Source organism: Anopheles gambiae, chromosome 3 (genome assembly GCF_943734735.2).
Source record: "Anopheles gambiae chromosome 3, idAnoGambNW_F1_1, whole genome shotgun sequence".
In the NCBI taxonomy this organism is placed as follows: Eukaryota; Metazoa; Arthropoda; class Insecta; order Diptera; family Culicidae; genus Anopheles; species Anopheles gambiae.
Genome location: NC_064602.1, coordinates 9428685 through 9456194, shown reverse-complemented (window position 1 = coordinate 9456194; position 27510 = coordinate 9428685). Strand labels below are relative to the sequence as shown.

Genomic DNA, 27510 nt, shown 5'->3' with positions numbered 1-27510 from the left:
CCTAAGAGCCTTCTTGGTGTGCGTGTGTGTGCGTGTCCTTGTACTGCGGCTCGCTGATGTTTGGGACGTAATTTAGAAAGTGTTTCTTCCTTTTTTTCTCTCTCTCTGTTATTGCGAGGAAACCTCAAGACACAGCGCGTGTGCCTGTGCAAGTGGATGGAAAATAGAATTTATCTCTCCACGGTGAATCGTGCCGTCACAACCGCATCTCGAGTGAAGGAATCGTTTGATTGGTCCTGAATGCTGTTCCAGAAGACGGGGTATAGATGATGACGACGACGGGCTAACGAAGTTGAGGTTTCGCGTACACTTCCAAGCACTGCGACTCGTTGACACACTCAAAGTGTGCCGATCAAACGAAACAGGCCAGCGACAACACAACACTCTTTCTATGCGGGCAAAGTGTGGGGCATGAGAGTGGGGTGGAAAACTGTGTAAACGATGTCCCAATATCGATGCTCGAGAGTACATGTGAAACTTTTACCCATTTCCACACATACACGGGCACGCTTTCTCCCCATTTTCGGTGCGGAAAATTGGGACGTATGTGAACAGAAAAAGAGAGAGAGAGGATGTATGTGCCATTTCCCAGCCCCTTGTTCCCCGAAAACCAAAAACGTTCACGTTCATTTGGCTTGTACGACGGGAAAACTTCCTGTCCCCTGTCTGGCAAGCACGGCCCCGACGCCGTTTGTCGTGCTGATGCTGTATCGATTGCCAATTGCCGAGCACGAGCTATTTTGTTCCGTTCCGAGAAGTTGCTCCTCAGGACTTTTGGTATCGAGCGCACGTAAAAGGGGGCAAAATTGGATCAATTATTGCAACGAGACTGAGCAGTTGAGGTGTCGTTGAGAAATGGGTGTCGGTAATGGAAAATAAATCCCCCGCATTTACGGGGATTGTTGTAAAACCAGCAGAGCAATATTAACATCAATGCATTTAGGCCTTCTTAGCAATACCACAATCAATCAATGAACCGTCCAAAACTGCCCGAATGACCTCCTTTTGTCAGAGCATCGATCCCCCATCCCCTACGACATAAAACTAAGCACGAACACCCCGGGCGATTCGAGCAATAAAACGGACAAAAACATTCGATTATTGAAACCGAACCCGAGTAAAACATTTACGATCCTAATTATGGAACTCCCGATCTCTCTCTCTCTCTCTCTCTCTCTCTCTCTCTCTCTCTCTCTCCCTCACACACCTAGAGCTCGCTAAGCACTTATACAAAAACGGTGGTCCATAAATTGTGTGATCCAAATTATGAGAACGCACATCCGGACAGGAACCTCCATTTATCACCTTCCTCAACAAAAAAGACTCACATCGGATCATAAACCGGAATGGACTGACAAATTCAACCACAATAAAAACCACACGACCCCACTTTGCTCCCTTGCTAGTGCTTATTGCCGTTTAATTACATTCCTGCAGCTAAGGTGGGTGCCAAGCGGAAAAGAGAGACAGAAACGGAGAGAGACACACACCGAACCCGGATTATGATAGCATTTTGAGGGTGGGATAACCCGCGCCGCAAATCGTGCCTGCCTGCTTCGTGCCGGGTGATGGAAGCAGAAAAAAAAAATACAAACCCCAAAAATGGTACGTGTTAAAGAAAGCCCCCACCGGGTTTGGAGGGCTTAAGGACGTGTTCATTACGGGTCCCAACGCGCACTTGCAAGTCTTGGCAATCCCTGGAGATGTTTTAAGGACACTTCTACTACTTCCACCGGTAAAGTAGGTGAGTTAGAAGAGAGAGAAGAAAAAAAAACTACCTCCAAAACCTTCCTACCTACATACCGAAACGGATGGGTGCGAAAGCACGCGAAATGGCGTGCTGGAAAGTTCATAAATGGGCGGGGTGCGAAACGGTTGGAGCGAACATTGTAGGCATGAACGTGGCAAGGATGATCATTAAACTCAACGGCACAGGAAAAAGGTGCAAGTTCAAGAAGTGACCATCGAAAGCGGATCGAAAGAACCGGTGCTTGGAGAAGGAGCTTGAGAGCTTGGGCAAACATCTTGAGTGAGTTTGAAGGTAAGAATGTTTTTTGTACGGTTTTGTTGCTCGCTTTTCTCTATTTTCGTAACAGAAGGAGTAGACAAAAGGTACTGTTGCATTTTTTATGAAGCAGTAAGATTTAGAAAATTTGAATGCATAACTAATGGAGGCTTGTTTGAAGATGGTTCGAATCTTTTTGGAAAATTATTAAACAATTTATTATAGGAAGGCAAATGATATGGAAATTATAGTACAAGAAGAAGTCATTCGTACGTAGGACTATGGAAAATAGACTAAAAAAGTCATTTTTTCAGTCTGTTCGTTACATTAAATTGTTGTTACCAAGATCAAATTTGATCTAAGAAATAACCTTCAATTAGTCTTCTCTCTTGGTCCAACAACCATAACGGCTCTCATCTACCAACGAGTGGGCCTCCTCAAATTAAGATCCATTGAAGAATATCTTGTTCTAGGAAGCGACTCTCTACAATTTCTTGCGAATGTCTGCCTTATAAATTAGTTTCTAGGGCTTATTTTAACGCCCAAGACATCATTGAAAGCGACACACCATGGCTTTGGCTATTCGTATTTGCAATGCCATGTTTGTAATGGCTGACAGGTTCGGGAAGGTAGTTAGGACAAGAAATGGATACTTTTGATGTATAAAATTCTTTGTTCAGGCAATTCTTCTATATTATTTTTCATACTATTTTAAAACAACGACCATACCATGTTATGGCAATTCTTCTCCGATAAGAAGTAATGTGGATTTAAATTATGCATAGAACATATTACTCACCAGCACTTGTAATTAAACACCGCCACCGCTGATTGGCTTGTTTGTCGTCGCTTGCATGTGTCCTCCACCAAAACTCGCCAATCTTAAGTCTTCCCTGCCCACCGGAAGTCGTTGGTTCATTAAAGAGGGAACAAAACAGAAAATCTCAATCCCCCACGCACGTCTCACCACGCAAAGCCACCGTACACTTCAGCACCGATCCGGTGGCAAATTGGAGCTTTCAACATTCACCATTATCAACACCATATCGCAGAGTGACTGCATCTCTTTCGTCACTTCTCGTGCACTGGAAACGACACACACACTGCACTACCACACACCGCGGCACGGAAACATATCAATTAGCGTGCACTAGCTCTTCTCTCCCCAAGCTTCCTTAGCACAGAGGAGAATATTTTCTTACGTTTCTTCTGCTTCCTATTACGGGGAAGTGGGCCCTAAATTTGGGAGCTTGCGGCGGTGGTTTCCTTTTTTCGCCAAAGGGAATGCACGCGGATAGTGCAATTAATCACCGCCACTGCTGCCGTTAGCACAACACAACACCTTAACACACTGTGAATGCACTTGCACACATACACACAAACTGGGTACACACTGGTCGTCACTGGTCATTCGCTACTTGTTCACTTTTCACACTGCCAGCAGCAGCAACAATGACACACGCGAACACTGGCGTGCATAAATTTATGCGTAATTATGCGAGCATCACGCGCGGCTGCTGGAATAAGGATAAGATGGGGATGAGATTATTATTATTATTGCTACCTTTCGATTCTTTGCGATGTTTCCGAAAGAGGGATGGGTTTTTAGCGTACATAACTCTTCAACACGCAACCGAACAGCTCACCGTTTCCCGGCTGCATGCGCGTTAGTTATCTTGTGCGCAATGCTTCACGCAATACGCGTAATAAATGGGCCCCGGCGTGGTTGCGCGCATGTGGAAGGCGATTTTTTAAAAAAAGAGCTATTATTGATGGCTTGTGTCCGTCGGCCTACAAAGGGAAGCGCACTACAAGACGATGCATCATCCCCTGGCTGGCTTATTTATGTGTGCCCATTTGCTATTTTTCCACCTTGTTGCACTTTACGACAGAATCATTTTGGGGCTAGTGGTGGGCAGTGTCTTTTTTTTTCAGCTTAAATGAGAAGTAAGGATATATCTTTCAGCGTTTTGATTTCTTGTTTTATTTTGTTCCTTTCTTTTTCGGGGTTTCGACAAAAGATCCGCAGTTCGTGGATCACACTTTTATGATTTTATTGCACACAGCAGCCAGTGTGTGGTTTAATGATTTTATGGTTTTATCGGCCTGCTCGGTGGGATGATTGGGATGATTGGTGCTCAGGGGAGACGTCATCAAGCACGCCGCTGCTGATGAGCACACGCGGTATAAATCCCGAAATTAGCCGGATCATTAATTTTAAGGGCAATGGGAATGCCTTCAACGCCGCCGATATGCCGATCGATCGAATTCCAGAACACATTGAGCAAAGAGAGAGAGAGAGAAAAAACAAATCTTCAAAATCTCTTCCACTCTCCCCCAAATTGTTACATTGTTGTGGTCCTCCGAAAGAATGGTCGCTTGCCGAAAAATGCTACCCCGGAAGCAGCCAGAGCAAACACCACCAAAAAAACCCCCTCGATTGAAAAGGAAAACCGAGGGAAACCCCCGTCCACGAGCCGTTCGGTTCGTTTGCCAGCGCGTTTCCAGTTCACTCCACTTGGCATGGGGCGAGCGGGCTTTTGCCAACTAGGGACACATTATTTTTCCCGCACACAAGCACACACACACAAACACACACACACAGACACATACAGCAGAGAATTGTGAGGCAAACCGGCGTCACGACGTCACCACCACGATGCGTCACCAGAATGTCGCGCGCCCCGGCTTGCGATGATCTAAACTGGCAAGCCGGCGGCCGTCCTTCACGCCTTGCTTCCGGTCTTTTCTGGGAAAGTGGTCGCACTGAATTAACCTAAATATTTCACTAACCCCCCTTTTTTGGTAGTGCTCACTCAACACACTAGAGCAGCACGGCACAGGTGTGTACCTTTGGAAGTACTTTTGCTCAATTTTCTCGAAAGGAACGTCACTGGAATGTCACTGTGTAACCGTTCAAGATCGGGCAGGAGCACCAACCAACGTCTACTGCGATGTGAACTTGTGTGTCTCTACCAACCTCCGCCTCGCAGCCTCAGACGACGGTGGTATTCCTCGTAACCGGGCGAAAAGTGCGTCAGGAGGTCACAACAGTCGCTCTACAAGCGTTGGGTGTTACATTCGTCAGGCGGCGCTGACTCCCTTTTAGTATGTGCGTTTATGTACATGTGTGTGTGTGTGTGCTACGACAGTGAACAGTCGTGAGATCGAGGGAATCCACGCAGCTCTTGCCGATTGCGATCGACGAAAAAGGCGAAACCCAAGCCTCGTGTGTGTGTCTGCTTCACGCACTCACTGGTTCACTTCTAGCCCCTACCCTTACGAACTACACGAGGGAGTGAAAAAGGCAACGCTACTCCAACAACAAGAACAGCAACAGCACAAATAATACAACGGCAACACCACCACCACGGCGACGCACAACTAAAAAACAACAGAAACCTTGCTCACCCTTTGCGGTGAAGGGGTTGTAGCTGTACATGTGCACCGTGTGCACCGCGGTGCTTCGCATGCTTCGGCACGAGGCAACATCCGCAGGCAGGCGAACGCGAATTTTGGGAGGGAAAAAGCAGATCAACCGGGACCGGTCGTCGACGACGACGACAGCAGCCGACGACAGAAAGTCTGCGCGAGATGTCTGAGAGGAAGCGTTCGGAGCGATTTGATCGAGCACAGTGTTTCGATGACACCCCCTTTGCCCCGTGAATTTCCTTCAACAATTCATTCAAGGAACACTTACACACACACACAAACACACACGCACACCTGAGCACGACACTTGCACGCACGGTGCGTATGCAACTGCAACGGCGTCCAGCCGAGGGCACGACCGTGATGTCCTCGTCCGGATGATGGTAAGCGAGTAGCCCCCCCGGCTAGCCCGCGTACAAGCCAGCGCGAATTGGGCGAACGCAGGGCAAACACAGCACCAGTAAACACTCACGCAAAGGTGTATACGCAGCGCACCGTTCTGGTCGAATGATCAAACGCAACTCGGCTCGCGCGATTCGCAGCGTGCGGGATCTGGCCCCGTTGGTCGCGTCGTGCTGCTGCTATGCTGCGAGCTTCGGTCCTCGGCCAACAATCACGGCGTGTGCTCTTCAGCAGACCGAACGTTTACGCGCTGCTGAGTGACTGGTACGTACACACGATGGGGACGACCCACGCGCGCGCCAGGTGGTTGCGAGTGACCGCGGTTGGAAGTAGTGGTAGCAATAGTAGTAGTGGTAGAAGTGGTAGTAATAGTGTAGTGGATGAGAAAAACTCCGCCAAAGGGGTGCGTGAGCTGGTGAGTTCTTTAGGGAGCGTGAGACAGGGGTTGATGTTGCCAATTTTGCACCAACTCTAAGCAACTGTTAATGTTGTGGAATAAAGTCTAACGGCTGCATTGATCTTTTGTCTGAAGCAATTCTGTGTTCTTGTGATTTTTTAGTGACACATCCTAGGAAACCTTAGTTGAAGAAGATCTCAGAATTGACCCATATGAGTTACTTTACTACAGAAGAGTTGCATTTCAAAACCTTCAGGAACAAGCAAAGACTCAAAACCTCAGAAATGGAAGTGTTTTAGCTCATGTTTTAACTTTACGATAAACATTAAGTTTTATCAATGAGTTCTAGAACGAAGACTTGAAGTTGAAGCATTTTTACAAAAAAAAAAAATCAGAATTCTGAATGAAACTTCAGGGTTTTTGGATTAAATTCAGAAAGTTCCTTGGATATCTCAGGTATATACTTCGATGAAAAGGATCTGCGTAGTCGATCGTTTCAAACCATCAAGAACAAAGAAGAAGAATAATGCACACAAAAAGGAAACGATTTTGGAGAAATTTGAACTAAACTTAAATGAAAATTACAAACAGCCGTACCGGCGAACTCGTTCGACGAGAAACATTCGTTCATGACTGGACAGGGTTGTATCGCTAGGTTGGCCAGTACAAAATCTATACGGTTTTCTAATTGTTAATCTAGAGGGCTATGAGATGAGTGAAAATTAGCGTCGCGGCGAACGTTCCCAGGAACGAACGAGTTCGCCGGTACGGCTCAAAGTGTTTTGAGGATCTGTCGAAGATTTTTCACTTTTTTAACAGCTCAAAAATTCCTTACTTTCCAAAGTTTCCAGTGCAGTGAAATCTCTTTAAGGAAAATCATCAAAGGACCGTTAGCTTAGACAGATATTCATGTTGAGGATAACTAATGAAAGTGTTGCTATGAAGCATCCAAGAAACCACGAGAAAAACCAGGCATCCTTTGACCAGTCCTTATTTTTGTGAACTGTCACCCAAAAATTCATCTCAGAGCATTTTGGCTGCCAAATGGCATTGAAGGATATGTGCCTTAGGTTGACATACATTTTGAAGAGATATAAAATGTATGGAATATGACGAAACCGACAAAATCTTCAAGAAACTACATCTTAGAGAAATTACATTGTAATTCGTACCGCCTCGCAGACTCTGAAACCTAAAACCCCTGCATCCGACCTACCAACCCTGCAAGCATAAAATATGCTCCTCAAACTCATAAGAGAAGGGTGAGTTTACCTTTACCCCACAAAAGAGACTGAGAGCGAGTGCGTGAGAGCTCTCAGATCACCCCCACCTGAGCGCCCTAAAATTGGGGTAACGGTTTCAAACGCTCCGACCGAACCATATGTTCACCCCAAACCCCCATTTGACGGTGTGAGTAAACCGTTTTACCGCGGCTTTGCGTGCGTTACCTGCTATCAATTATGATAAGATTATCCACAGCATTCGATAACACCGACGGCGCAAAACAAGTTCAGCCGAATCGGCCAACCAGTCTCATTGCACATGCGTTCCACAAGAGCCTTCCCTCCGCACTCGAGCACTCAGTCACTCACAGGTTTGGATCGGAGCCGGCTGGGACCGCGGCCTGTTCGCAAACCAAGGGGAAAACGCACGAAACATCACATGGCCCCGACCAGCCGACGAGCCGCCGAGCACTGCTGGGCGACTGGGGACTTCGCCGTTCACCGTGCAACCCGTGCCCCGTTCGGCCCGTCGGTGGAGATTGTTTGATGTGTTCGGAGACCACGCGGTCGCCGTGCCGCCGTTTGGTTTTTATCTCTGCCGCGGGTGCTACCCTTTAATGCGCTTATCATGGCCCGATGCCCGAGGCGGGTTGAGGATAGGATTTCGGTTACCGCGAGCAGTTGCCGGTCACGATTTCATTCATGCTTTGTAAAGCGAAGTACGCGGTACACGGAGGCGGAAAGTTTGAAGGATTTCTGGAACGGCGAGTGCTCTCGCAGAAGCGGACGATTATCGGAAGCCGCTTTACGCAATGTTGGTTAAATCCACGTGTGCGATAAAATCCGTAACGGCTGTACGCAAAACTCAACTATAAATACTCTAGCCGGAAAACACTGTCTAGAACTGTCCAGAGCATCACTCAAGTACAACGACCGTCCAAAGTCTCGACTCGCCGCGATCTTCGCCGACAGTACACGTCTACCGTCTACCGTTAACCAAGCCATTCTGGAGCCGTTTTAAACGCTTCCTTGCGTGGCGAACTTCAAACCAATCTCACGTACGCGATCCTTTCATGGTCATATGCTGCCGTTTTTTAATATGGATCCTTGCACCGGCGGAACTTTGCGTGACCCGCGGCTGGTGGTCAGGCTCCACTATCTTGCTAACTTCGCGTAAAACGCAAACCCGCGTATTTAGCTGAAACCCTCGCTCTATGCATATCTGCAACCTTCAACAGCATGTCGAATCGAACGGCACGATCTTCACCGAAAAAAAACAGCACACATCGCGAGCGCGCGCGCGCCCGGGACACTTCCTTTCACTCGAAACTGGCGTCTTCAGCCTAAACAGCTGTCGCTGTATCCATCACGGCGTAGGTCTCCTCTTGCGTACCGTGTTTCTATGCCAACGCTTCGTGGGGGGCAACGGCAGTGTGTGCGTGCGTGTTTGAATTTGGGCAACCCGCGACGCGCTCCAGCTCCAGCCCGAGAAGAGTACTGCCCGACTGAAGAGAGTGTACACACTACACAGGCACCACAATTGGCCACCGCGCGGCGCACACACGCTCCCGTCGGACCATTGCCAAACCGGTGCGGAATCGATTCGATTGCAAGTCGCGCGCAGCAAAAAACAAAAAAACGAGCTATCGACAGCAAAGCGAGACAACGAACATGCGGAGGTCTATAAAACTGGAGGGTCTCTCCTTAGGTAACCAGTTTGTCGGCAACCCTTTCCGTTCCTGCTGCTGCTGCTGCTGCTGCTGGCTCTCGCTTACCTTGCCGCTGACTGGCGCAGCGTTCCCTCAAGATCACCGGTTTGTCGACCGGAGTAACTTCTTGACTTCATGAATTTTTATGTCATTACATCGATTACGTAATGCTCGGCCTGCGTACCACCTCCCTGCCCCGTGTTCACCGTGAGACATGGCAATGGCTCAAACCGAACGGGGATCGAATCGAACGTACGAAACGGTTCGCCAACGGCGATTGTATTGTGGAGATTCTGGAGAACAACTGTCGAAAGTCCAACAAGCCGAAATTCAGTCACGAATCTGAGTTCCAGCAACGCGTTTTTTTTTACGCAACGTCACAGCAGTACGCTTTGTTCGATTCGCGTTGTATCCTTTGCCTCTTTGGCCATTGTATGTTTCGTTTTTTTTTATCTCACTCCCTAACACCCAAACTCCAAACGCTGTGTGGCAAGAAACGGGCAAGAAGCGCACGCGAAAGCAAAATCGAAAGAAATCAACGCGCGACTTATCTGCTACCTAAATCACGTACCCAACACCACCACCGTGTGTGTGAGTGTGTGCGAAACGAATCGCGAAAAAGGCCTCACACCGCGGTGCACCTTCGCCCACGGGTGGCGATGGTGGTGGTGGTGTTTTGCGCGCTGCTACCAAAGCAACGACACATGCATCGCGCGCGCTGCGACGGGTCCGGCCCGGTTCAAGTCGTCGTCCCGGTTCAAGAACTCCTCCTTCATCCGGCCCCGTGTGCACCCCGTGAACGTGCGAACGTTTTTCATTGACAACTTTCAGCCCCCTCTGCTCGGTCTCTTTCGCCACCCACCGCCCTTCGCAGACGATCGATCCGATGAGTAATGGTCGTGCGTGATCGTTGCCTGGGTTGGTGTGGACCGTGCTGCTGGCGCAGTACGCGTACTTGACGGACAAGACGCGTTTCGCTGGATTGATGGTGAAGGGGCGAGGATCGCGAGTGCGTAAGGGCACAACGTGGGGTTTGAATTCTATTAATTTGTACGTGCATTACATCCGCGTGCAATTTACGTTTGGATTCGTAAGCCTGGCATGGGTGCATCGAAGCGTGTAATGGAAATGTATGCGTGAGGTAAGTGATTGATGCTGACGCTAGTACGCCGTACTGCAGGCAATGGCATGGATTATGAAAAGCTCTTCAATAGCCTTGCTAATACTTTCCGATCGACGAGTTGATCAAATCGTCGCAAATAATTCATTTTCCGAGCTAATGGTACTTTCATGGTCAAGCCAATCTTTTCGGTCTCAAACCAATGAAGCTTTCTCGATTCTTCCAAACGGTCCTAACGCTGACTTTCTTTAGACAGTCAGGAACTATTCTCTTGACTTTATAATCCTCCATCATCATCGATCGTGTGTCATCTTTTTCGCAATTCAATTTCTTTTTCAACGTCCGTTTTTGTTCGTAGCATATTGATTTTGCTTTTATTACAACACAATCGCGCCATCTAACACACTGGCTGTCAGCCATCGAGACGTGACGAGCGCGGTTGCCACTCGGTTCTTAGATGATCTTACAAAATTTTACCAAAAAAACAAGCAACCGCATCGCGTATTACCAGAAACATTCACAATCCACCACAGAGCAAAGCTTCCCCCCTTGGGGGAGATGCGCACCACTGTAAACCATTGCGCCGCGCGCGCGCTGCTCTCTCAGTAATCGTCGCCGCGGGACACGACCTCCTTGCAGGTGGGCCGCAGCATAATCGTGTGCTCGTACTGGGCCGTGTAGCTTCCCTTCACGTCGCACAGCGGCGGGTACGCCTCCACGATGCCCTTGTCGCACAGGTCCTTCAGCGCCATCTGGTACTTGGTGGCGCCGGCCCGGTCCAGCCAGCGCTTGCAGAACGCCAGCGTGCCGAAGTTGCGATTGATCAGGCCGAGCAGACTCTTGGACGACTGCAGCCGCAGCGGCACCTTGGGAGCGTCGAAATCCTTCATGTAGTGCGAGCAGTCCATATCGTCGTGCACCAGGCCGCGCCCGGTCGAGCCGAACGTTTCGATCGCGTAGAATTCGTTCTCCTCCATGCGCGTCGTCTCGCCGCCCTTCACGATCGGCACCGTCTTGCCGGCGTGGATCCGGTACGGGCTGATCGAGTGGCCGTTCAGGTTGCGGATCGCCTTCACCTGGTACGTCTTGCCGTCCAGCTCGACCTCGTACGACTCCATCACCTCCTGGATGGCGGCCCCGATGTCGCACAGCCTCACGTCGATGCCCGCCTCCCGGATGCCCGTCTCGGTCGCTTCCTTCACCGCCTCGAGCAGCTTGTCGTACTTCGGGTTGAAGGACAGCGTGAACGCACAGTCGATGATGCGGCCCTTGATGTGCGTGCCGAAGTCGATCTTCGTGACGTCGTCGTACAGCAGCACGGTCGGATCGCCCGCGTTCGGGGTGTAGTGCGCGGCGCAGTGATTGCGCGAGCAGCCGGTCGGGAAGGCCAGTCCCGCCTCCAGCCCATTCTCCCCGATCAGACGGCGAGCCGTGTTTTCCAGCTCCTCGCAGATCTCGATCATCGTCATGCCCGGCTTGATCCACTTCTGCATGTACTGGCGCGTCTGTCGGTGGGCTTCGGCCGCTTGGCGCAGCTCGCTGTAAATGTCCTGATGCATCCGGTCGAGCGCACGCTTCTCCTCGCTCGTAAACCGGTCCTTCGCCGTGGTGGAATCCGGGTACTGCATAATCTGTCCCTCCGGGAACTTACCGTCGGAGAACTGCTCCGCGATCGGTACGGACGGTGCGACCAGTGTGTTGGCGGCGGCGCCCTTCTTCTTGTTGCGCTTCTTTCGCTTCTTCTTGCCATCTGCACCGGTCGCGTCGTCGCCCTCCTCATCGCCCTCCTCTTCCTCTTCCGCGTCGGCCGTGGCGGAAGGAGCGGTGGCTGTGGCGGCCTGTACTGCCTTTTGATTCTTTTTCGCCTGCTCCTTGGCGGCCTTCTCGGCCGCTGCCACCTTCTTCTTGTCCTCGGCTTGCCGTTCCGCTAACGCTTCCCTCAGTGCTTCATCGTCGGAATCTTCATCCGCAGCTGGAGAGAGAGAGAACAGGGAAGAAAGAGAATGTAAATCATCAGCAACACGCAAATCCGGTCCTGCTGCTCTCGGCGCGCATCTGATAAACCTTCAACAATAACAAATCAATAACCTAACCTCAAACTGCAGATGCACGTTCGCAACACCGGAACGGCTACATAACTACGTTCAACTAGCTCTATACACCGTCTCGGAATTAGTAGCTGCCTCAACCTCTGACCACCCACTTGCACTCGCTTTTGCCTTCCTCATTTACCCTGTGTCGCATCGGCGATTTGCACAACATATCCCGATCGCCCTCGTCCACACCAGCCACCAGGCCGCTGCCACTACTTACCAGGCTTCTTCGGTTTCCTGGATCGCTTTTTCTTTTTCTTGCCGGCGGGCACATTTTCGTCCACCACCTCCTCCTCGACGTCTTCCTTGTCGTCTACATTTTCCTCCGCCTGATCAGCCTTTTTCGGTTTTGTTTCGACGGACGCCATTCCACGCGGGTTTTTCTATCGTTCTGTGCACGGTTTGTTCTTCCTTCTGGAGATTTTCTTGTTTTGCAAGAAAGGGCTGTCACACGCAGTGTGGCCAGATTATTTTGGCGGTTTTCGGTAGGCGCATCAAATTTTTATCGGTAGTTTTCGGTAGGTTAAAACTCGAAACATAACTCGAGTTAAAAGAAGTGAAAGCGAAAGAGGTGTTAAGCGGGATGGGGGGGGGGGGGGGTACTAACCCAAGCGAGTGAAAAAGTCACTTTTCGGCTGTGTTTTCGATTGATATTTCGTGCACGATTTGACAAACGAAATAGTGTATAGTAGATTCAGACTTTTTTCGGCACATAACCACAACAGCGTGCAATGGCATATTTGCTATCTTCATTTCACGTCTAGCGTTACACATTTTGAGGTTAAATAGTTTTTAAATTGTTGGTATTTATATGAATGATACGATACGAAACAACACAACTGATGCAAACTAAACGTCATACACAAAAAGAAACACACATAACCTGCTTCAACGCTTGGCTTGGAGAGCGAAATGTTACGAATGAAAGAACCACACATACAATCATATATTGCTTGTCAAATTATGAGAGTGTATGAGTTATCGTCCGAAAATTTCCGCTTGGGAATGCGCAAAATGAGGCCGCAGCAGTGCTCCTTGGATACGATTTTATCGTTCGTGCTGTCATTTGATTTTCGCTGGATTATTTAGATTGATTTAATTGTTTGGCTGAGTTTTGTAGTTCAATGATTAAACAATTGAGATTTTTTCCTTCAAACCTTAGATATATATATATACATCGGTATTTCTGGTCACTTTGCCCACAGGTCAAGGCGAGCTTTTTGGCGGCCACCGTCGCAAAACCGTCGCAAAACCGTCGCAAAACGTCAAAACCGGCGTCGCATGTACTGCAAACCGACGTCGCCAGCGAGCGAAACTCGCAACGATTTCGAGGCGCTGGCGACGGTCGTGTTTGACGTTTTGCGACGGTTGTTGACCTTTCGAGCGAGCTTTTGCCCTGCGGGCCAGTGTGGCCAGATTATATTGGCAGATTTCGGCAGGAGCACTGTTGAGAACGCAACCATTTAACCTTCGTTTCTATGACCAAAAATACACACTCATCTTTATGACCACCTACCCGGGTAGGTCATACATTTTGTATGGGAGTTTGCATTTCTGGATGGTAAATTGATCATATCTTCTATTTTGGTTGTTGAAATGATTTCAAATTTTCAGGGGTATGAGAAAAATACAATGAAACACCGCGAGCGAGCGTTCTGTTCAGTGAGAGTGCCTCGAGTATTTTAAAGTCATGCAAGAGAGCGCCGGTCTGGTGGTACAGTCGTCAACTCGAACGACTAAATAACATGCCCATCATAGGCATATAAAAAATCGGTAGGAATACAGATAAATCGGTATTTCTGGTCACTCTGCATGTGTGTTGGTGTAATTTGCTGTCATCGACGGGCTACATTGATAACAGGGAGTTCAGTGTTGCGGTTCGTTCCAGCGTATGTTGAAATGTTGTAAATGTACGAAATAATTCTTAATAAAGCTTAAACTTGGATTTTTTCTATAATTTCAACAATAAAACATTTTTCCGTATGCTGTAAAAACAGACACATTTGAATTTGGTCGATACAAATTCTTATCGTTTATGTGTCAAACTGTCTCGGTTGGGTTTGTTGTGACAGCCAATACAAAACAGCGTCGTAAATTCCTACGAAAATAATCCGCGTCCCGTTCTTGTTTCTTGTGATTTTCCGCGATTTTGATCAATTTCACACAAAAATGCAGGACGATATGGGTAATGCACCGCTTGTTGGGAGTGCTGTTTCCCATAAAATCATTCTCACCATGCCCATTTCCTTTCCAGACGGTACCCATTCGGAAGACTCCAGCTGCGAGCAGCTGCTAAAGGCAGGAACGCCACTACGGGAGCAGGACCGGTTCCTCCCGATTGCCAACATAACGAAAATAATGAAAAAGTCCGTACCGAATAATGGCAAAATTGCGAAAGAAGCGCGTGAATGCATTCAGGAGTGCGTGTCCGAGTTTATCTCCTTCATCACATCCGAGGCGAGCGATCGGTGCCACATGGAGAAGCGCAAAACCATCAACGGAGAGGACATTCTGTGTGCCATGTATGCGCTAGGTTTCGACAACTACATCGAACCGCTCAAGCTCTACCTGAGCAAGTACAAGGAAGTGAGTATGGGTACGAAATGGATCTGATCCCTGAATGTTGATCCCTGAATATGAATTCCTTGCCACCAGCAGAACATAATGTCGGAGCGTCAAGCATCGGAGGAGCGCGGTGAGCCAGTGCAGACGGGAGAATCGAGCCGGCAGGGTAATGGTAAGTAGCGTCACATTCCACCCCGCTGGATTGGTTTCTAATCCCGTTATGTTATCAGATTCTGTAACCGCTCAAGTCCTTCCCACAGTTATTGGCAATGCCGAGATCATTTACCAGTCGGAGGACGGCACGCTGTACTTCAAGAACGAACCGTACGAGCAGATGTGATGTTAATGTTAGCTTGTCGATTAGCTACGTATTTTATTAAGCTATATTAAGGTGTTTCTTAATTTTCAATAAATGATCTTCATTAGTGCGCTGCATTTGATAAACCTCCCGCAGTCGTGCCTCTTGCCGGTGCTGCATCTCGGTAAGTGTATCTATTTTGCCACACAATCGCTCGATCAACGGCCGCAAGCCAGCTTCTGATTCGCCTGCAAGTAATTCCGCGACTCGTTCGGTGGTTAAAGAATTCGTAGTGTGTTCCTCGGTGTGTGGAAATTCCATGACGATCTCTTCCGCTACTATCTCATCTTCAAGCCGTTCTACCTTGCATGTGTTCTCAGCCTCCTCTGCACGTATTTCTTCCTTCAGTTCTTCTTCCAACGATTCTACGGTACGTTCCTCTACACTGGCTGCTGTATCCAGTATTTGTTTGACTTTCACGAAAAAAGCACCTTTTATGCCGGGGTTAGCCAAGTAGGTTTTCTGCAGCAGATTCCATTTGCTTTGACAACGAACTGCAGAAGCGTCTATGCCCTGATCGTACAGGTTTTCCGACACCGTAATCCACAAATCATCTTCGGTTTCAATCGTACGATTGATCAATTGCAGCAGTGCTGATTCGTAGACATCGAGAAGAACAAGCACCTCCTCACGCTTCCACAGTTTCGGCGCAATTTTATTTGATTCTTTGGCTCTTTTTGCCGCAGGTCCGAGTGGTTCCTAAACAGGGAAAATAGGTTACTTACTAACCGTATTAATGTTATAGTAATGTGGTAATACCTTATTTCTCTTCATTGTTGGCTCTTTTTGGAATAATTCGTTAAATTCGGGGCCACACAAAACAAACCTGTGTGTTTACATTTCAACTGCGCTGTTGACGTCCGGCTTTCCGCGCAAACAACAGCGCACTCTAGTGGCAATCCGAAGAAGCATGGATCACTATGGGCAAATGCTTCTTGTTGGTGGATTTAACATTTAAAATTTAATTTAATTGCTCTGTTGAAATATTACAAACAGAAATGAATTTTCTTATAAATTGTACGCCAATCAATCAAATTTCAAGGAACGCCTAAAGGTATGCTAAATGTGACTTTATTTTCCTATTTGTTAAGAAGAAACGTAAGCAAATATAAATCAAAAAAGTTTAGAAAAAGGAAAGAATAATGCAGGTTTCGTTTCGAATAATTTAACGCAAGCCGAGTCCAAACCCAAAAGTTCCTTTAGAATCAGTTTATTTTTATTCTATATATGCTTTGTAATGAGAATGATATATAGGTATATATATAAAATCAAATCTATATATGTATAATAGTTAACAAAAAAGTTGTTTTTTTTTCATTCATTGTTATTTTTATGTCGCATTATTTCATTGATTTTTTTTTTACTTCAGTTTTGTTCTGTCTTTGTGTTTTTTTGGGTGTTTCATTTTCATTCTTTCTTATTATTTTTAAAAACGCGACAGCAAACGCAACATACTACGCCTGAAGATCCCATTTGTCAACAATTAATTACTTCAGTATATAACTCTGCTATCTGCCCACTTCCGATACTTTACTTGTTTGTCCCCATCGTCCCGCAACTTCGTTTTTCAATGTGTCGTGTGTGCAAGTTTCTGTGTTGGTATGAGTGCAAATAGTCTGTAGATGTTCATGTTATTTGTTGTGTATTTGTGTACCTTTGTTTATGTTCTGTTAGCGGTAGCACTTCCTGTGTGCCTTCCAAGTCCACTACTATTCACCCATGGCCCTTGTTGTTGTTTGTTTGTTTGTTTGTTTGTTTGTTTAGTAGCTACGCAAAACCGATAATCGCGTTTCCTAGGTATAGGGTTGTATTGTGTGGTTTAAAAATTTATACATACAGCTCAAATGTTTACTACAATTTTTCAATTGGTTTTCAGCTTTTCATGCTCAGCTTTTATTATTTTTTTTTATCCTTCTGCACATCCTGCTCATTCGCTTCTTTCTCTTGCTCTCTCTCTCTCTCTATGTCTCTCCTTGTGGCGAATCCAAAATCGCACTAGCTCCGATCGTTATGCATTTTTCGCCTCGGTTTTGCATTGTTGAGGTTAACTGGGTAGCAAATAATGCGTGTAAGTTTGTTTGTGTTTTTTTCTCACCTAGAGACCTGCTACTACACGAAGAAAGGTAAACAAGTACACAAAAACGTTCACTCAAAATCCTAGTATTCTCCTACCACGTGCCTTGTGTACGAAGAAGCTGGCTCATTAGAACGTGGTTCTGGCATTAACGGCAACGCTACAGTTGCTTCAAGCAATGTACACAGTAACACGATGAAACGAATCCACCAACGTGAGACAGTGTTAGAGTGTGACAGGAAACAAAAATGTGGTAAAAATTGAATTACTAAAACTCATCCCACCAACAATGAAATGCATATGCACACTATCCATGAACGCTGCTCTCTAAGCTGGCAAATGGTTACGTTTAAATTTACCTGCAAAAACCTTATTGTAACGCACATATGCTAACACTCCCTGGCGTATTTTGTAGTCTTCTGTAGATCTAGATGCATTTTGGGGTGCATGGGAGAGTGGCATGAGTTTAAATGTGTTTTCGTTAATGGGAATCGCTACGTTTCGCTGTGTGTTACTAAGAGCATTTAGAGATAAATTTACTGTGTTTGTTCCGCCTCGATACCAGTGGTGCTGGTTTCGCTATTCACTATTAACTATCTGTTTCTTTTTATTCATTACTTATTGCTTTGCTTTGTAAATTCAACTGAGAAAGTTTGTTGTGACAGTTAACCTCTTGTATGTGGCGGGACCAATGGATAACTTAAACGCAGCCGTGTCCAAACAACCTCACCCACACAGGTGTACACACAGCGAGCGCAAGAAATGCAACACAAACGGAGTTATGGCGTTTTAGGGGGCATCGCCATCGTCGCGTGTTGCCGAAACAAACACTCAAACACAGGACAAACATATGCGGTATGCGCGCTCTACTATTCAATATCTACAAATCAGAGAGCTTTCAACGTCTTAGCTTAAAAGTTCAGGCCACTGACACGTTAGACGCGCCCGCCAGGAAACATGCATCCCGCATTCGTAAGCTTCTTCCCACAATGGCGCACTGGACAGCGCAGGCAGGGAACCTTCGGCTTGCGTAGTGCAGGCGTAGTGAACGTGTTCTGTTTGTCGCTGTTGTGTGGAAACGTGACCGACTATCGTACCGTACTACTGGACCGTTTTGCCTCCATCTTTTACCTGCTGTTTTACCCGCAGCCAATGAACAACTTATCTAAATGGGTATGGTTTAGCAGTTTTACTTTATTTTAATTTTGCCATTGTTGTGTTTTGTATGTATTTGTATGTGTGTGTGTGTTTTTTAATGTTTGAAGAACATTGTTCATGGTAAACTTGGAAGTCTAAAAGCGTTTGGTTGATTTTCTTTTTTTAGTATGTCTTAATCTCATGTTTGTTTGTTTTTTTTTTTGTTTGCTGCCGCTCCGCGGTTCTCCCCACAACGTGTAACACGCGTGCGCGCATTTACGCATTTGTTCGATTGCTCGATAATGTCCTACTCAGGTTTCACTATATTAGTAACAATGCGCGTTTAGTCTGGCTTAAAGAAGTTCTACTGCTTGTTCGCTCGCTGGCTATAATGGGGGGAGGGGGAAGAGGGGAAGGATCTGTCTCGCTAACGCGCTCTTCTCCTCTGTGGAGTACGATCCGAAACACTGGTGCTTTTGGTTGGTTTTGTGGCTTGATAAAACGATCCCGAACAATCTCTCCTTTTCCTTTTCATTCTACCTTGTATTAAGCTTGTCGCTTGACCTGATCGCTTGACGATACCGGGTGCCGGACCTTTTGCTCTTTGATGCCATCAAAACTGCGTGATCTATACACTGATGCTTATAATGCTTACAAAAACTGAATTTATGCAACATTCATTGCGAGCTTTCCTCCCCCGTCTGATGTACCCTTGTGAGGTGGTCCACTAACAGGGTGTAAACCTGCTAGAGGGAGACTTCACTTCGGTTCGAATAGTGCATGTAGATCGCCATCGTGATCTTGACTGTGCGCTGTAAACTGAAACCACACCGCAAATTAACACAATATTGCAACTTACTGTACCTCTCTCTCCTTCTCTCTCTCTCCTTCTCTCTCTCTATCTCTCTCTCTCTCTCTCTCTCTCTCTCGCTCTATGCCACTTTTTGTAAGTGTGCGTGAGGATATGAGTGTATGAGAAAGTTTGCAACCGAGTAAAGGAAATAACAACAACACCTATGTTTTATTATTTTCAGCGGCGTACCGCAAACCTCGCTGCGGCAACACCAGGTGGCAGCACTGGCGGGGCCTACCCTACACTATACTCGCGATCAAGAACCAAAATATCACATCTGAAAATGGTGACGAGGTTTTCTGTTTTACAATGTGTTTTTGCGCTCTTCCTCTGCTTTGCGCTTCAAAAAAAACTACCAACCAATGCAACAACTTCTCAGCGCTTTCTTCTCATTTCCATTCTGTTTTGTTTTTCTTTCTGTGTTTTTTGTTGCTTCCCATCATTCTGCTTATCCTTTCATTCCTTTATAATCCACCCTAACGCAACGCTTAAGTTCTTTCTTCGCTATTGTGTTACTTTTATGTTGCTTTTATTTAGTTTGTTATCTTTGTTTTTTTTTTTCCTGTCGATTCGATCCTATTATTAATCTTAACTTCAACACCTTAACGTTAGACTTTAATGGTAGTGGTTGCGAACTCGAAATGTAACAATCAAACAAACTTTCCCCGTTGCTTCCATTATTTGTTTGTCCCTTCCCTCTATCGGAAGCGAACGCTCTTCAACAGATAACGAACAATCCCAATTCGGAAATAGAATAAATGGCAGCAAAACTAGTCATACCTCCACGCTTCTTTTCAACGCTAACGGCACAAGAAATATGGGAGGAGAGGGCAAAGCGGTGTATTATTCACCCCGAACAGTGAAGCAGGAACACAACGTTACGTTCGTTTCGTTTTTTTTCTGTTCTCGTTCTAGAGGAAAAAAACTCAAAACCGGGTAGCATCACGCAAACACGTCACACAAGCAATAGAACACTGTCCATACATAGTGCGCCATACAATCGTTAATTGATGGGTTCTACACTCCCATCGTACCCCGTCCCATTTCTATTCTCGGTTGCTTCGCTGTTCTATGGTTTGCTGATTTGCTGTCTTGTCTTTCTTTTTTGTGTGTGTGTGTGTGTTTGTGTGTTACTTTTACTATCCTCTCCCCTTTACCTCATAGGACTAACATTGATCATGTTGCTTACTTGCTACGTGATGTTATATGTTTTGTTTTGTTTTGCTGTTGTATTTATTTTCGCTCCTCTTTGTTTTGACCTTTAATTATGCATTCTTTTTGTTTGTTTTGTTTTGTTTTTTTTTTCTTGTTCGTTATTTAACTTTTGGGATTTTAGAATGAATGCACCGCGCGACAAATAGTGTGGCATTCTTCTTCAAGCGTATATCGTTTTTTTTATTTATGTGTATGTGTGTAATTTGCGAAAAACATAGCTTATTTTCATGTTTTTCTCCCTTGTTTTAACATTATACTTTTCTTGTCTTTAACTACACTAACTGCAACGTATATATGTGATCTGTATACGCGCGCGCGTGTGTGTGTGCGGAGTGTTTGTCGGTATGTGTTTTTATGTTCAATTTTGGAACTGTTTTGTTTTGCACTTTATAGGTAATGAGGAAAAAAAACAATAAAAAAGCCAACCAATACGCTTAGCGTTGCTTCGGTCCGATCGATCGGAAATTTTTAAAAGTCCTGCTGCAAAACCCTGATTTCGCTAATGCTATACCCAGTTTAGCGTTCTGTTTTGCTCTCTCTCTCTCTCTCTCTTTCTCCTCAGCATTTGGTAGCATAACAAGACATGTTCAGAACAAGAGCACACTTTTGTAATTGTTTTTTTTTAAATATTTCAGTTGTTGTAGGCAAAAACTGTGTTGCTGCTTTTTGTGTTTCTTGTTCTAGTAATGTATTTTATTCCCTCTCTCTCTCACACACACATACACACACACACGCGCGCACATATTTTATGTATATATTTAACGTTGCACACATCGTTTTTGTTATGTTTTGTTCATTTTGCGGAATGCGGAAAACTGGTTGGAAAACCTAGAACCACCGAAAAGCAGCGCGGAATTGGGAAACGTTCGCGCGCCCGTGAAACGAAAGTATGATACAAATTGACTACGTTGTTTGCGTATGTGTTTTTATCCGTATGTATAATATTTATATGCGTTTCAGTGCCTAAAAAAAACATCCTCCCCTTACTGGACACCCTCTGCGCATCTACACCCACTGGTTAGGCAGGGGCGAGAGGAGGCGAATGGGTGCGATCCCCTATCACGAGTCAAGGTCGAACGGATTCAACGGAACGCTTTAGTGGGGACAAGAAAAAAAGGCGCCTTCGAGCGATCATTTTGGTGGGAGTTTTGGTTTTCTTTTTCGCGTAGAAGAAAATATAAGAAGAGTTTGAGTAGGTTGCAGTGTTCCTGGGAGTGTTCCAAGAGCTTCCAAGAGCTTCCAAATAGAATGTCCTGTCAAGAATGTTCACACAGATGCAAAGGAGAGCGAGAGTGACAGTGGGAACGGATAAACGGAATGTACAGCATCCTATAGAAGAGCTTTTCCGTGTAAGAAATCCAATGGATTGGAAAGGAATTCAGACTGTGTGACAGTAGCGAAGTAGTAGGAGTGAAGAATCAGTATGGCTTTGCGGATGTGGCATTCTCTCTACGCCATCGGCCCACCAGTGTCTCCAAATATTGTGCTGCCAATAAATATCGCCACACATACGCTTCCAATTGGTTTATAATAATGCAAAAAACGCTTCTCCACCGTAACACTCCTCTGTGCTGTAATCTGGACGGGTAAACATCAACACCACTCGCCGCCGGCGCCACTGGCGCGCGAAGTGGCAAATGCATTCGAGCGGGCAGCTACATTACGCGCGCGCGGCAAATTCGCGGTACAGACTTTGCGTATGTGCGTTGCGTAAGCCACGTTGATTTGTTTTCTGTTTTGTTGCATTGTTGTGGACGCCAAAATCGTGTCTCGTCTCTTCGTTCTCCCTTTACCGAAGCCGTTCCCTTGCATTTCCTTCCTATCTTCCCTGCTAACATGAGTGTGTGCGGGAGTTTGCGGGGGGCGGGCTTTTCTGTTTGTTCTTTCTGTTACGCCTCTGCCATTACACACTACCTTAGCTTCTTTCCTTTTATTATTGGTTGGATTAGCTTACGACCAACAACATTCCCACCACCGAAAATTGCATTCGTGCACTATTTACAGTTTTGTAACCATATGTCAATGCCTACTAATAATTAGCAAATTTGTGTAACGTGAATAACAATTGTTTTTTTGTTTTTTGTTTGTTTGTTTAGTTTTTTGGTTTGCTGTTGCTTTGTCTTATCTTTTTCTTATGTATTATTTCTTTGTTTGGTTTTTGTTCGTTTTCTTTTCTGAGTATGTACTTTTGCTCTGCTTCTCCTTTATTAGAACATTTCCGTCTGTTTCCACGTCTTACTTATACACACTCAATGTTGCTCTGCTTTGTTCCAATTTTTTGCTTCGTCTTCTCTCTTTTGTATGACTCTTTCTTCGTGTCTTTTGCTACGATTTGTGTTGTTTTGCGGTTCAACAGTTCTTCAGCGAACAATAATCTGCCAATAGAGTAGCGTTAGCATTGAGCATTACAACGTAATGGCAACGCGGAACGATAAAACGTGAGCCCTTCCTTGTGCCATGAGCCTGGAGCCCGCGTGAAAGCGCATCAAGGCCATTGCTTCCGCGGGGCTTTCCCCACCGCACCCAGCGAGTGTTTATGTGAGTTTGTGTGTGTGTGTGAGTGCAGCACCGTATTGAAGACGTGCTGAATGCTGAAAAACAAAAACGTAACATCAACAACAACAGCATGCACACGTCTCAACAGATATGTACGATTTCTTATTTTGTTTTCTCCTAGTAGCTGGCGTTTTATAAATTGTTCTTTTTGCCACTTTCCTCTTCCACTCTTCGTTCTGCGTCGCTTCCTCTTGCGGGGCATTTGCAATTTGATGCGCAAAAAGGAAAGGTTTAATAGCGTGTCCAGATGAAGAAAGCGCATTGCATTTGCACCAATAACAGCGTCTATAAATAGCCTAGCAATTGACCATCTCTTTGTCGGCGAAACGCAAGCCTAAGTAAGGAACCGGGGGTGGGATTTTGTTAATGTTAGAAAATGTTTGTTCGAACTGTTGAAGCATTTTCGTCAAGAAATGGTTAGCTTCGCCTATTATGCACGCGTCGTTTTCCATCTTCCATTGTATTTTTTGTTGCTGTTTTTTGCCTCAAACCGGCCACGAAACATACTCGCAATTCGATGTTAGATTTGTTTGTTTGTTTGTCTGTTTGTTTTACTTGTTTTGTGTCAGCCTGCAGGTGCTGCCCATCTTAAGGTGGCATTTGTTTTTTGTCTGCACAATTGGACAGGTTTTTCGACAGTTATTGCCTCGTGGGGGGAGGGTTGGGGTCGTACAACCCATCTACTCCCCGCCCTACCCTGCCTTCTAGTTGCATGATTTGTTTAATATAATTTATTTACTACGCCAGCTGTTGCGCCGCTCTCGCTTGGCTGCCTCTTCCTGTTGCTTCTTGTTTTTTTTTTCTTCTAACTCTTCTTCTTCTTCCTCTTCTTCCTCCTCTTTAATAATACAAAATAAAAACAAGAAAACCTTTCAAAAATTTGTTAACATTTCATTTTATTATCTTTGTTTTTCTCCTTTTGTTTTATATTCCGGCGTGCGACCGGTGTCGCGCCCCGGGCTGCGGCTGCGACGATGCGCGTTACTTGCGTTTGGAGGGGGGGGGGGGGGGATATCGGGGGATTTATCTTTCGTGTTTGTTATGCTCTTTGCGTGTGGGATGGCGGGTGTACTTAAATCTATCAATTGATGGATGCCCTCTCCTAAAAAGCCTGTTTGGGGTTTGAAGTGTTGATGGTTGATGATGGCTTAGCTGTTAGCTACATCGGAGTTGGCCGTTGATTTGTAGTCGTTCCATGCGGTATCGCTGCTGTAAGATCGCTCCAATTGCTTATTGCTCTGGACATTCTTCTTCCACCAAGCACACACATTTATCCACCATAAGTTATGCTGAAAGTTTGACAGATATCAAGACACCTGTCAAACGCCAAAAACCTGAGAGAACGGATTAGAAACATTTCCTCTATTCATGCCATATGAATGGGCATTGCTCAAAGCACAACTTTGTGACACTCCAGAGATAAATCGCACACACTTGAAACACGTGCTCTTGGGGGAAAAAACCATAAAACCACTCTCTTGCAAACTCACACACCGTGCACATTCGTAGTGAAGTAATTACTTTTCGTTTACCTTTGCACCAACCTGTTACTGATGTAGCTTGAAGAATTTCTATCTCGTGGTAGTTGCTGTTCGATGAACCGATACCGATAGCTTCTGCCTCTGCTAGCGCCTGATGCATGGGAAGTTCACACGATGATCCTGCTTTACAGACGTAAACAGATGATACCTAAGCATTCTTTTCCCAGTTCCCCGTTCTCTATTGGAGCTCTCTAGCTGTCGTTCCAAACTATTGAATGTTGAGAATGATATGAGTTGAATGAATTACAATGGCAGTCCTACTGAACAATGGCAACCCTACTAAGTGGCTTCGTAGTATGTCGAGGATAGGAAAAACGTTCAAAGACACGTTACTCGCGGAGTTATTGTTGAGTTACTCTCATTGCAAGAATGTGATAGTGTGTTAGTAGTAGTCAACTTTTGCTAAGGAAAAAATGTTAGCTAGAAGCGCCATTTAAAGAGTGAGTACACAATTTCTCAAGTTTTTTTTTGTTCGTTTCCAACTAGTGTTTGGTTCTCTCGGAAAACGTGGGGAAGGATTGTATCTGTCTCGCTGTCCGGGTACCCTACCAAAAACTCAAAGCTAAGGCTTCCGCATACTACTCGCATCTACTCGATAGTTGGGGAGGGGAAAAACGAGATGAATTGTAAGTGTGTATGTGTCTCTGTGAGTGCTTAGAATAGTGGTAATAGTAGTAGTAGTAGTAGTTTGTTGTAGTGGTAGTAGTAGTAGTAGTAGTAAATAGTAGTAGGAAGGGTAGGTAGATTCATAGTCTAAGTGAAATAACAATGCTCTCAATGGCTTACGGGGATTGTTGTTAAACTCTCAATATTCGTAGTATAAATGGTTTTCCTCGTACGCATACACTCCCCCGGACAGTGTTGAATATGCGATTGGCGTGAAATGCGCATGACTCGCGCGCCAGCGTGACTACCAACGCAAGGTGCGTATGCGCGAGCGAGCGAGCGAGTGCGTAATGGTTTGGGTTTGCTTGCGTACGTGCATTAAAAGGGTAAAGGGTGTTGATTTGGGATGGATGGGCCCTGGCTCGCTTCTGCCTCGTTCCCTCGTACCCTAGTAGCTTCTAGATCGGTAAATTTCCTAATGAAATGCGTCGCAATGCGTTGCATTGAATGAGTTGGATGAGTTTGTTGTTAAGAAATTGATCGTTGTTAAACGTTGGATTAAAATCTAGAGATGCTGGTTTTGTATTCTTTTTGTTTGTTTGTTTGTTGTTGTTTTGTTTTGCTAAACCGTAGAAAGTCACCTACAGAGAATCGAAGAAGTTAGCTCCGTTGTTTTTAGTTTTGAGTTTTGGTTTCTTTTAGTATGAGTTTTTGTTTGTTAAATTTCAGCGCGCGTTTTCGCTCGTTTGGTTTGTAATTTTACGCCACTTGGTACCAGCTGCGCACTGACCTGACCACCACTGGGGCTACATGATCCCTGCCCCTCTTTCAACAAGTTGGCTGTGTGTGTGTGTGTGTATGTGTATAGTTTTGGTTATGCATTTTTTTGTTTTAGATAAATGTCGCTTGAAATACAGGGATTTATCATTCGATCACCCATTTAGATTTGCATCTTCATCGCTTTTGTTTTCCATTGTTGTGTTTCTTGGTTATAATTTAAAATGCGTTTGTTTGTATGTGTAAGTATGTGTGTGTGTGTGTTTTTGTATGTGTTTTGTCCTTTTGTTATGTTCCTATGTTCGTTTCATACAACGTTTGTGTTTTTTGATTCTTATAGATTCGATACTATAGATGCGAATATAGAACAGGAGTTTAAAAGTTTAAAATGAAAGATGTTTGCTTAATAGATTTGGTTTAGATGTTTTTAGTTCTCCTCCTTCCGATGGTTCGATTCGATTTACCTTCGTTTACTTACTACTTTCACATCGTCCCACGCTATCCTGCTAGATGCCTTTAGTTTATTAATTTCATTACGCTTGCTCAGTTTATCTAGTTGTGTGTGCTATGATTTTGATGTTTTGAAAACCCCTTTGCCACAATGCGGTTCGATTAAAAAGGTTGGTTGTTTTGTTTGTTTTGGTTACTTATCTGCTAAGCCTTTTTGTTATGCTGTATCACTGTAGCTTTTACACACACACCCTTTCTCTCTCTTTTCTCTTCTCTCCCTCTCTCAATCTACACTCTTCTCATTGCCATTGTATGGCGATTCTATCGAGCTTAGAGTGTTTGCTTTGAAAGATACTAATCTGTCAGATCTCAATGCGCATACAGAGCAGGAAGTGAAGCGATGCGGCCAAACCTGTGTCGGACAACTCCATCACCACGTGGTTTTGCTTTCTGGTGGTGTTTGTTTTCGTATATATGTGTGTGTATGATTGTGTGTTTGTCTGTTAGTGTGTATTTCTGTTTGTGTGTGTGTGTGGATCGGATTGTCCCACGCCACCAACATCACCGTATCAGCATTATTATTGTAACGATTGCTTTACGAGCTTGCATACACTAGTTATATGTTTCAGTGGTACCTTCTTTTCCCTCTTCTTGTCTTTCGTGTGCGTGTGTACGAGAACTGGTTTTTAGAATGGACACACTATCACGTCATACTCGAACATAAGCGACACGGCAACGAACGCGAAGTACAGCAAAAACATGGTGAAGCCCAGGCCTTTGTTCATTCGCCAGCGGAAGCAAGCTATCGACATGACGACGAACAGTAACATTAAGAACAGGATCGTGATCGAACACACCATGCCGACGGAGTTCACCTCCACCGGCTGGCCGTAGATCATTCCGTACATGAGCCACGGAATTGGAAGGCTGCGGGAGCAAAAAGATAAAGATAAAGTGAATGTTGGAGTCGCAGAATGTAGCGCGGAGGCACAGCCTT

The 27510-nt window shown here is 45.5% G+C and overlaps 5 protein-coding genes across 17 annotated transcripts in view; 1 reads left to right on the top strand and 4 right to left on the bottom strand.

The window, feature by feature from the left end:
* Nucleotides 1-6063, bottom strand: part of LOC1277636 (lutropin-choriogonadotropic hormone receptor) — a 98478-nt gene extending 92415 nt beyond the window's left edge. Inside the window, exons 1-2 of one of the 2 annotated variants that reach the window (XM_061656703.1) lie at nt 5910-6063; nt 2805-3522 (exon numbers count right to left, since the gene is read on the bottom strand). The gene's annotated coding sequence lies outside the window, so the exon portion shown is untranslated. The remainder of the gene's footprint in view (nt 1-2804; nt 3523-5909) is intronic. The other variant, XM_061656704.1, reaches the window with a different exon arrangement.
* A 4570-nt stretch (nt 6064-10633) lies between these two features.
* On the bottom strand, nt 10634-13240 carry LOC1277638 (uncharacterized). Its single transcript, XM_317113.4, has 2 exons — nt 12602-13240; nt 10634-12260 (listed from the first exon to the last, which is right to left on the bottom strand). Exons 1-2 carry the CDS (start codon nt 12747-12749, stop codon nt 10891-10893), a joined length of 1518 nt encoding a protein of 505 aa, XP_317113.4. The 5' UTR covers nt 12750-13240; the 3' UTR covers nt 10634-10890.
* A 1166-nt stretch (nt 13241-14406) lies between these two features.
* Nucleotides 14407-15390, top strand: LOC1277639 (uncharacterized). 6 transcript variants are annotated; one of them, XM_061658489.1, is made up of 4 exons: nt 14407-14566; nt 14636-14967; nt 15040-15118; nt 15207-15390. In XM_061658489.1, exons 1-4 carry the CDS (start codon nt 14551-14553, stop codon nt 15284-15286), a joined length of 507 nt encoding a protein of 168 aa, XP_061514473.1. In that variant the 5' UTR covers nt 14407-14550; the 3' UTR covers nt 15287-15390. The 6 variants fall into 6 exon arrangements, with proteins under 6 accessions (XP_061514473.1, XP_061514471.1, XP_061514469.1 ...); XM_061658487.1 differs by having other exon boundaries at nt 15195-15390; XM_061658485.1 differs by having other exon boundaries at nt 15177-15390.
* LOC3291700 (uncharacterized) lies at nt 15284-16195 on the bottom strand. The gene is made up of 2 exons (XM_555110.3): nt 16064-16195; nt 15284-16003 (listed from the first exon to the last, which is right to left on the bottom strand). The coding sequence occupies exons 1-2, from the start codon at nt 16076-16078 to the stop codon at nt 15323-15325; spliced, it is 696 nt and encodes a 231-aa protein (XP_555110.2). The 5' UTR covers nt 16079-16195; the 3' UTR covers nt 15284-15322.
* Nucleotides 16196-20480: 4285 nt separating this feature from the next.
* The window catches only part of LOC4578011 (sodium/potassium/calcium exchanger Nckx30C), a 71320-nt gene continuing 64290 nt past the window's right edge, over nt 20481-27510 (bottom strand). For all 7 annotated transcript variants that reach the window (XM_061654687.1, XM_061654694.1, XM_061654695.1 and 4 more), the window contains exon 8: nt 20481-27440. In XM_061654687.1, coding sequence (XP_061510671.1) covers nt 27200-27440 — 241 coding nt within the window. In that variant the 3' untranslated portion in view covers nt 20481-27199. The remainder of the gene's footprint in view (nt 27441-27510) is intronic.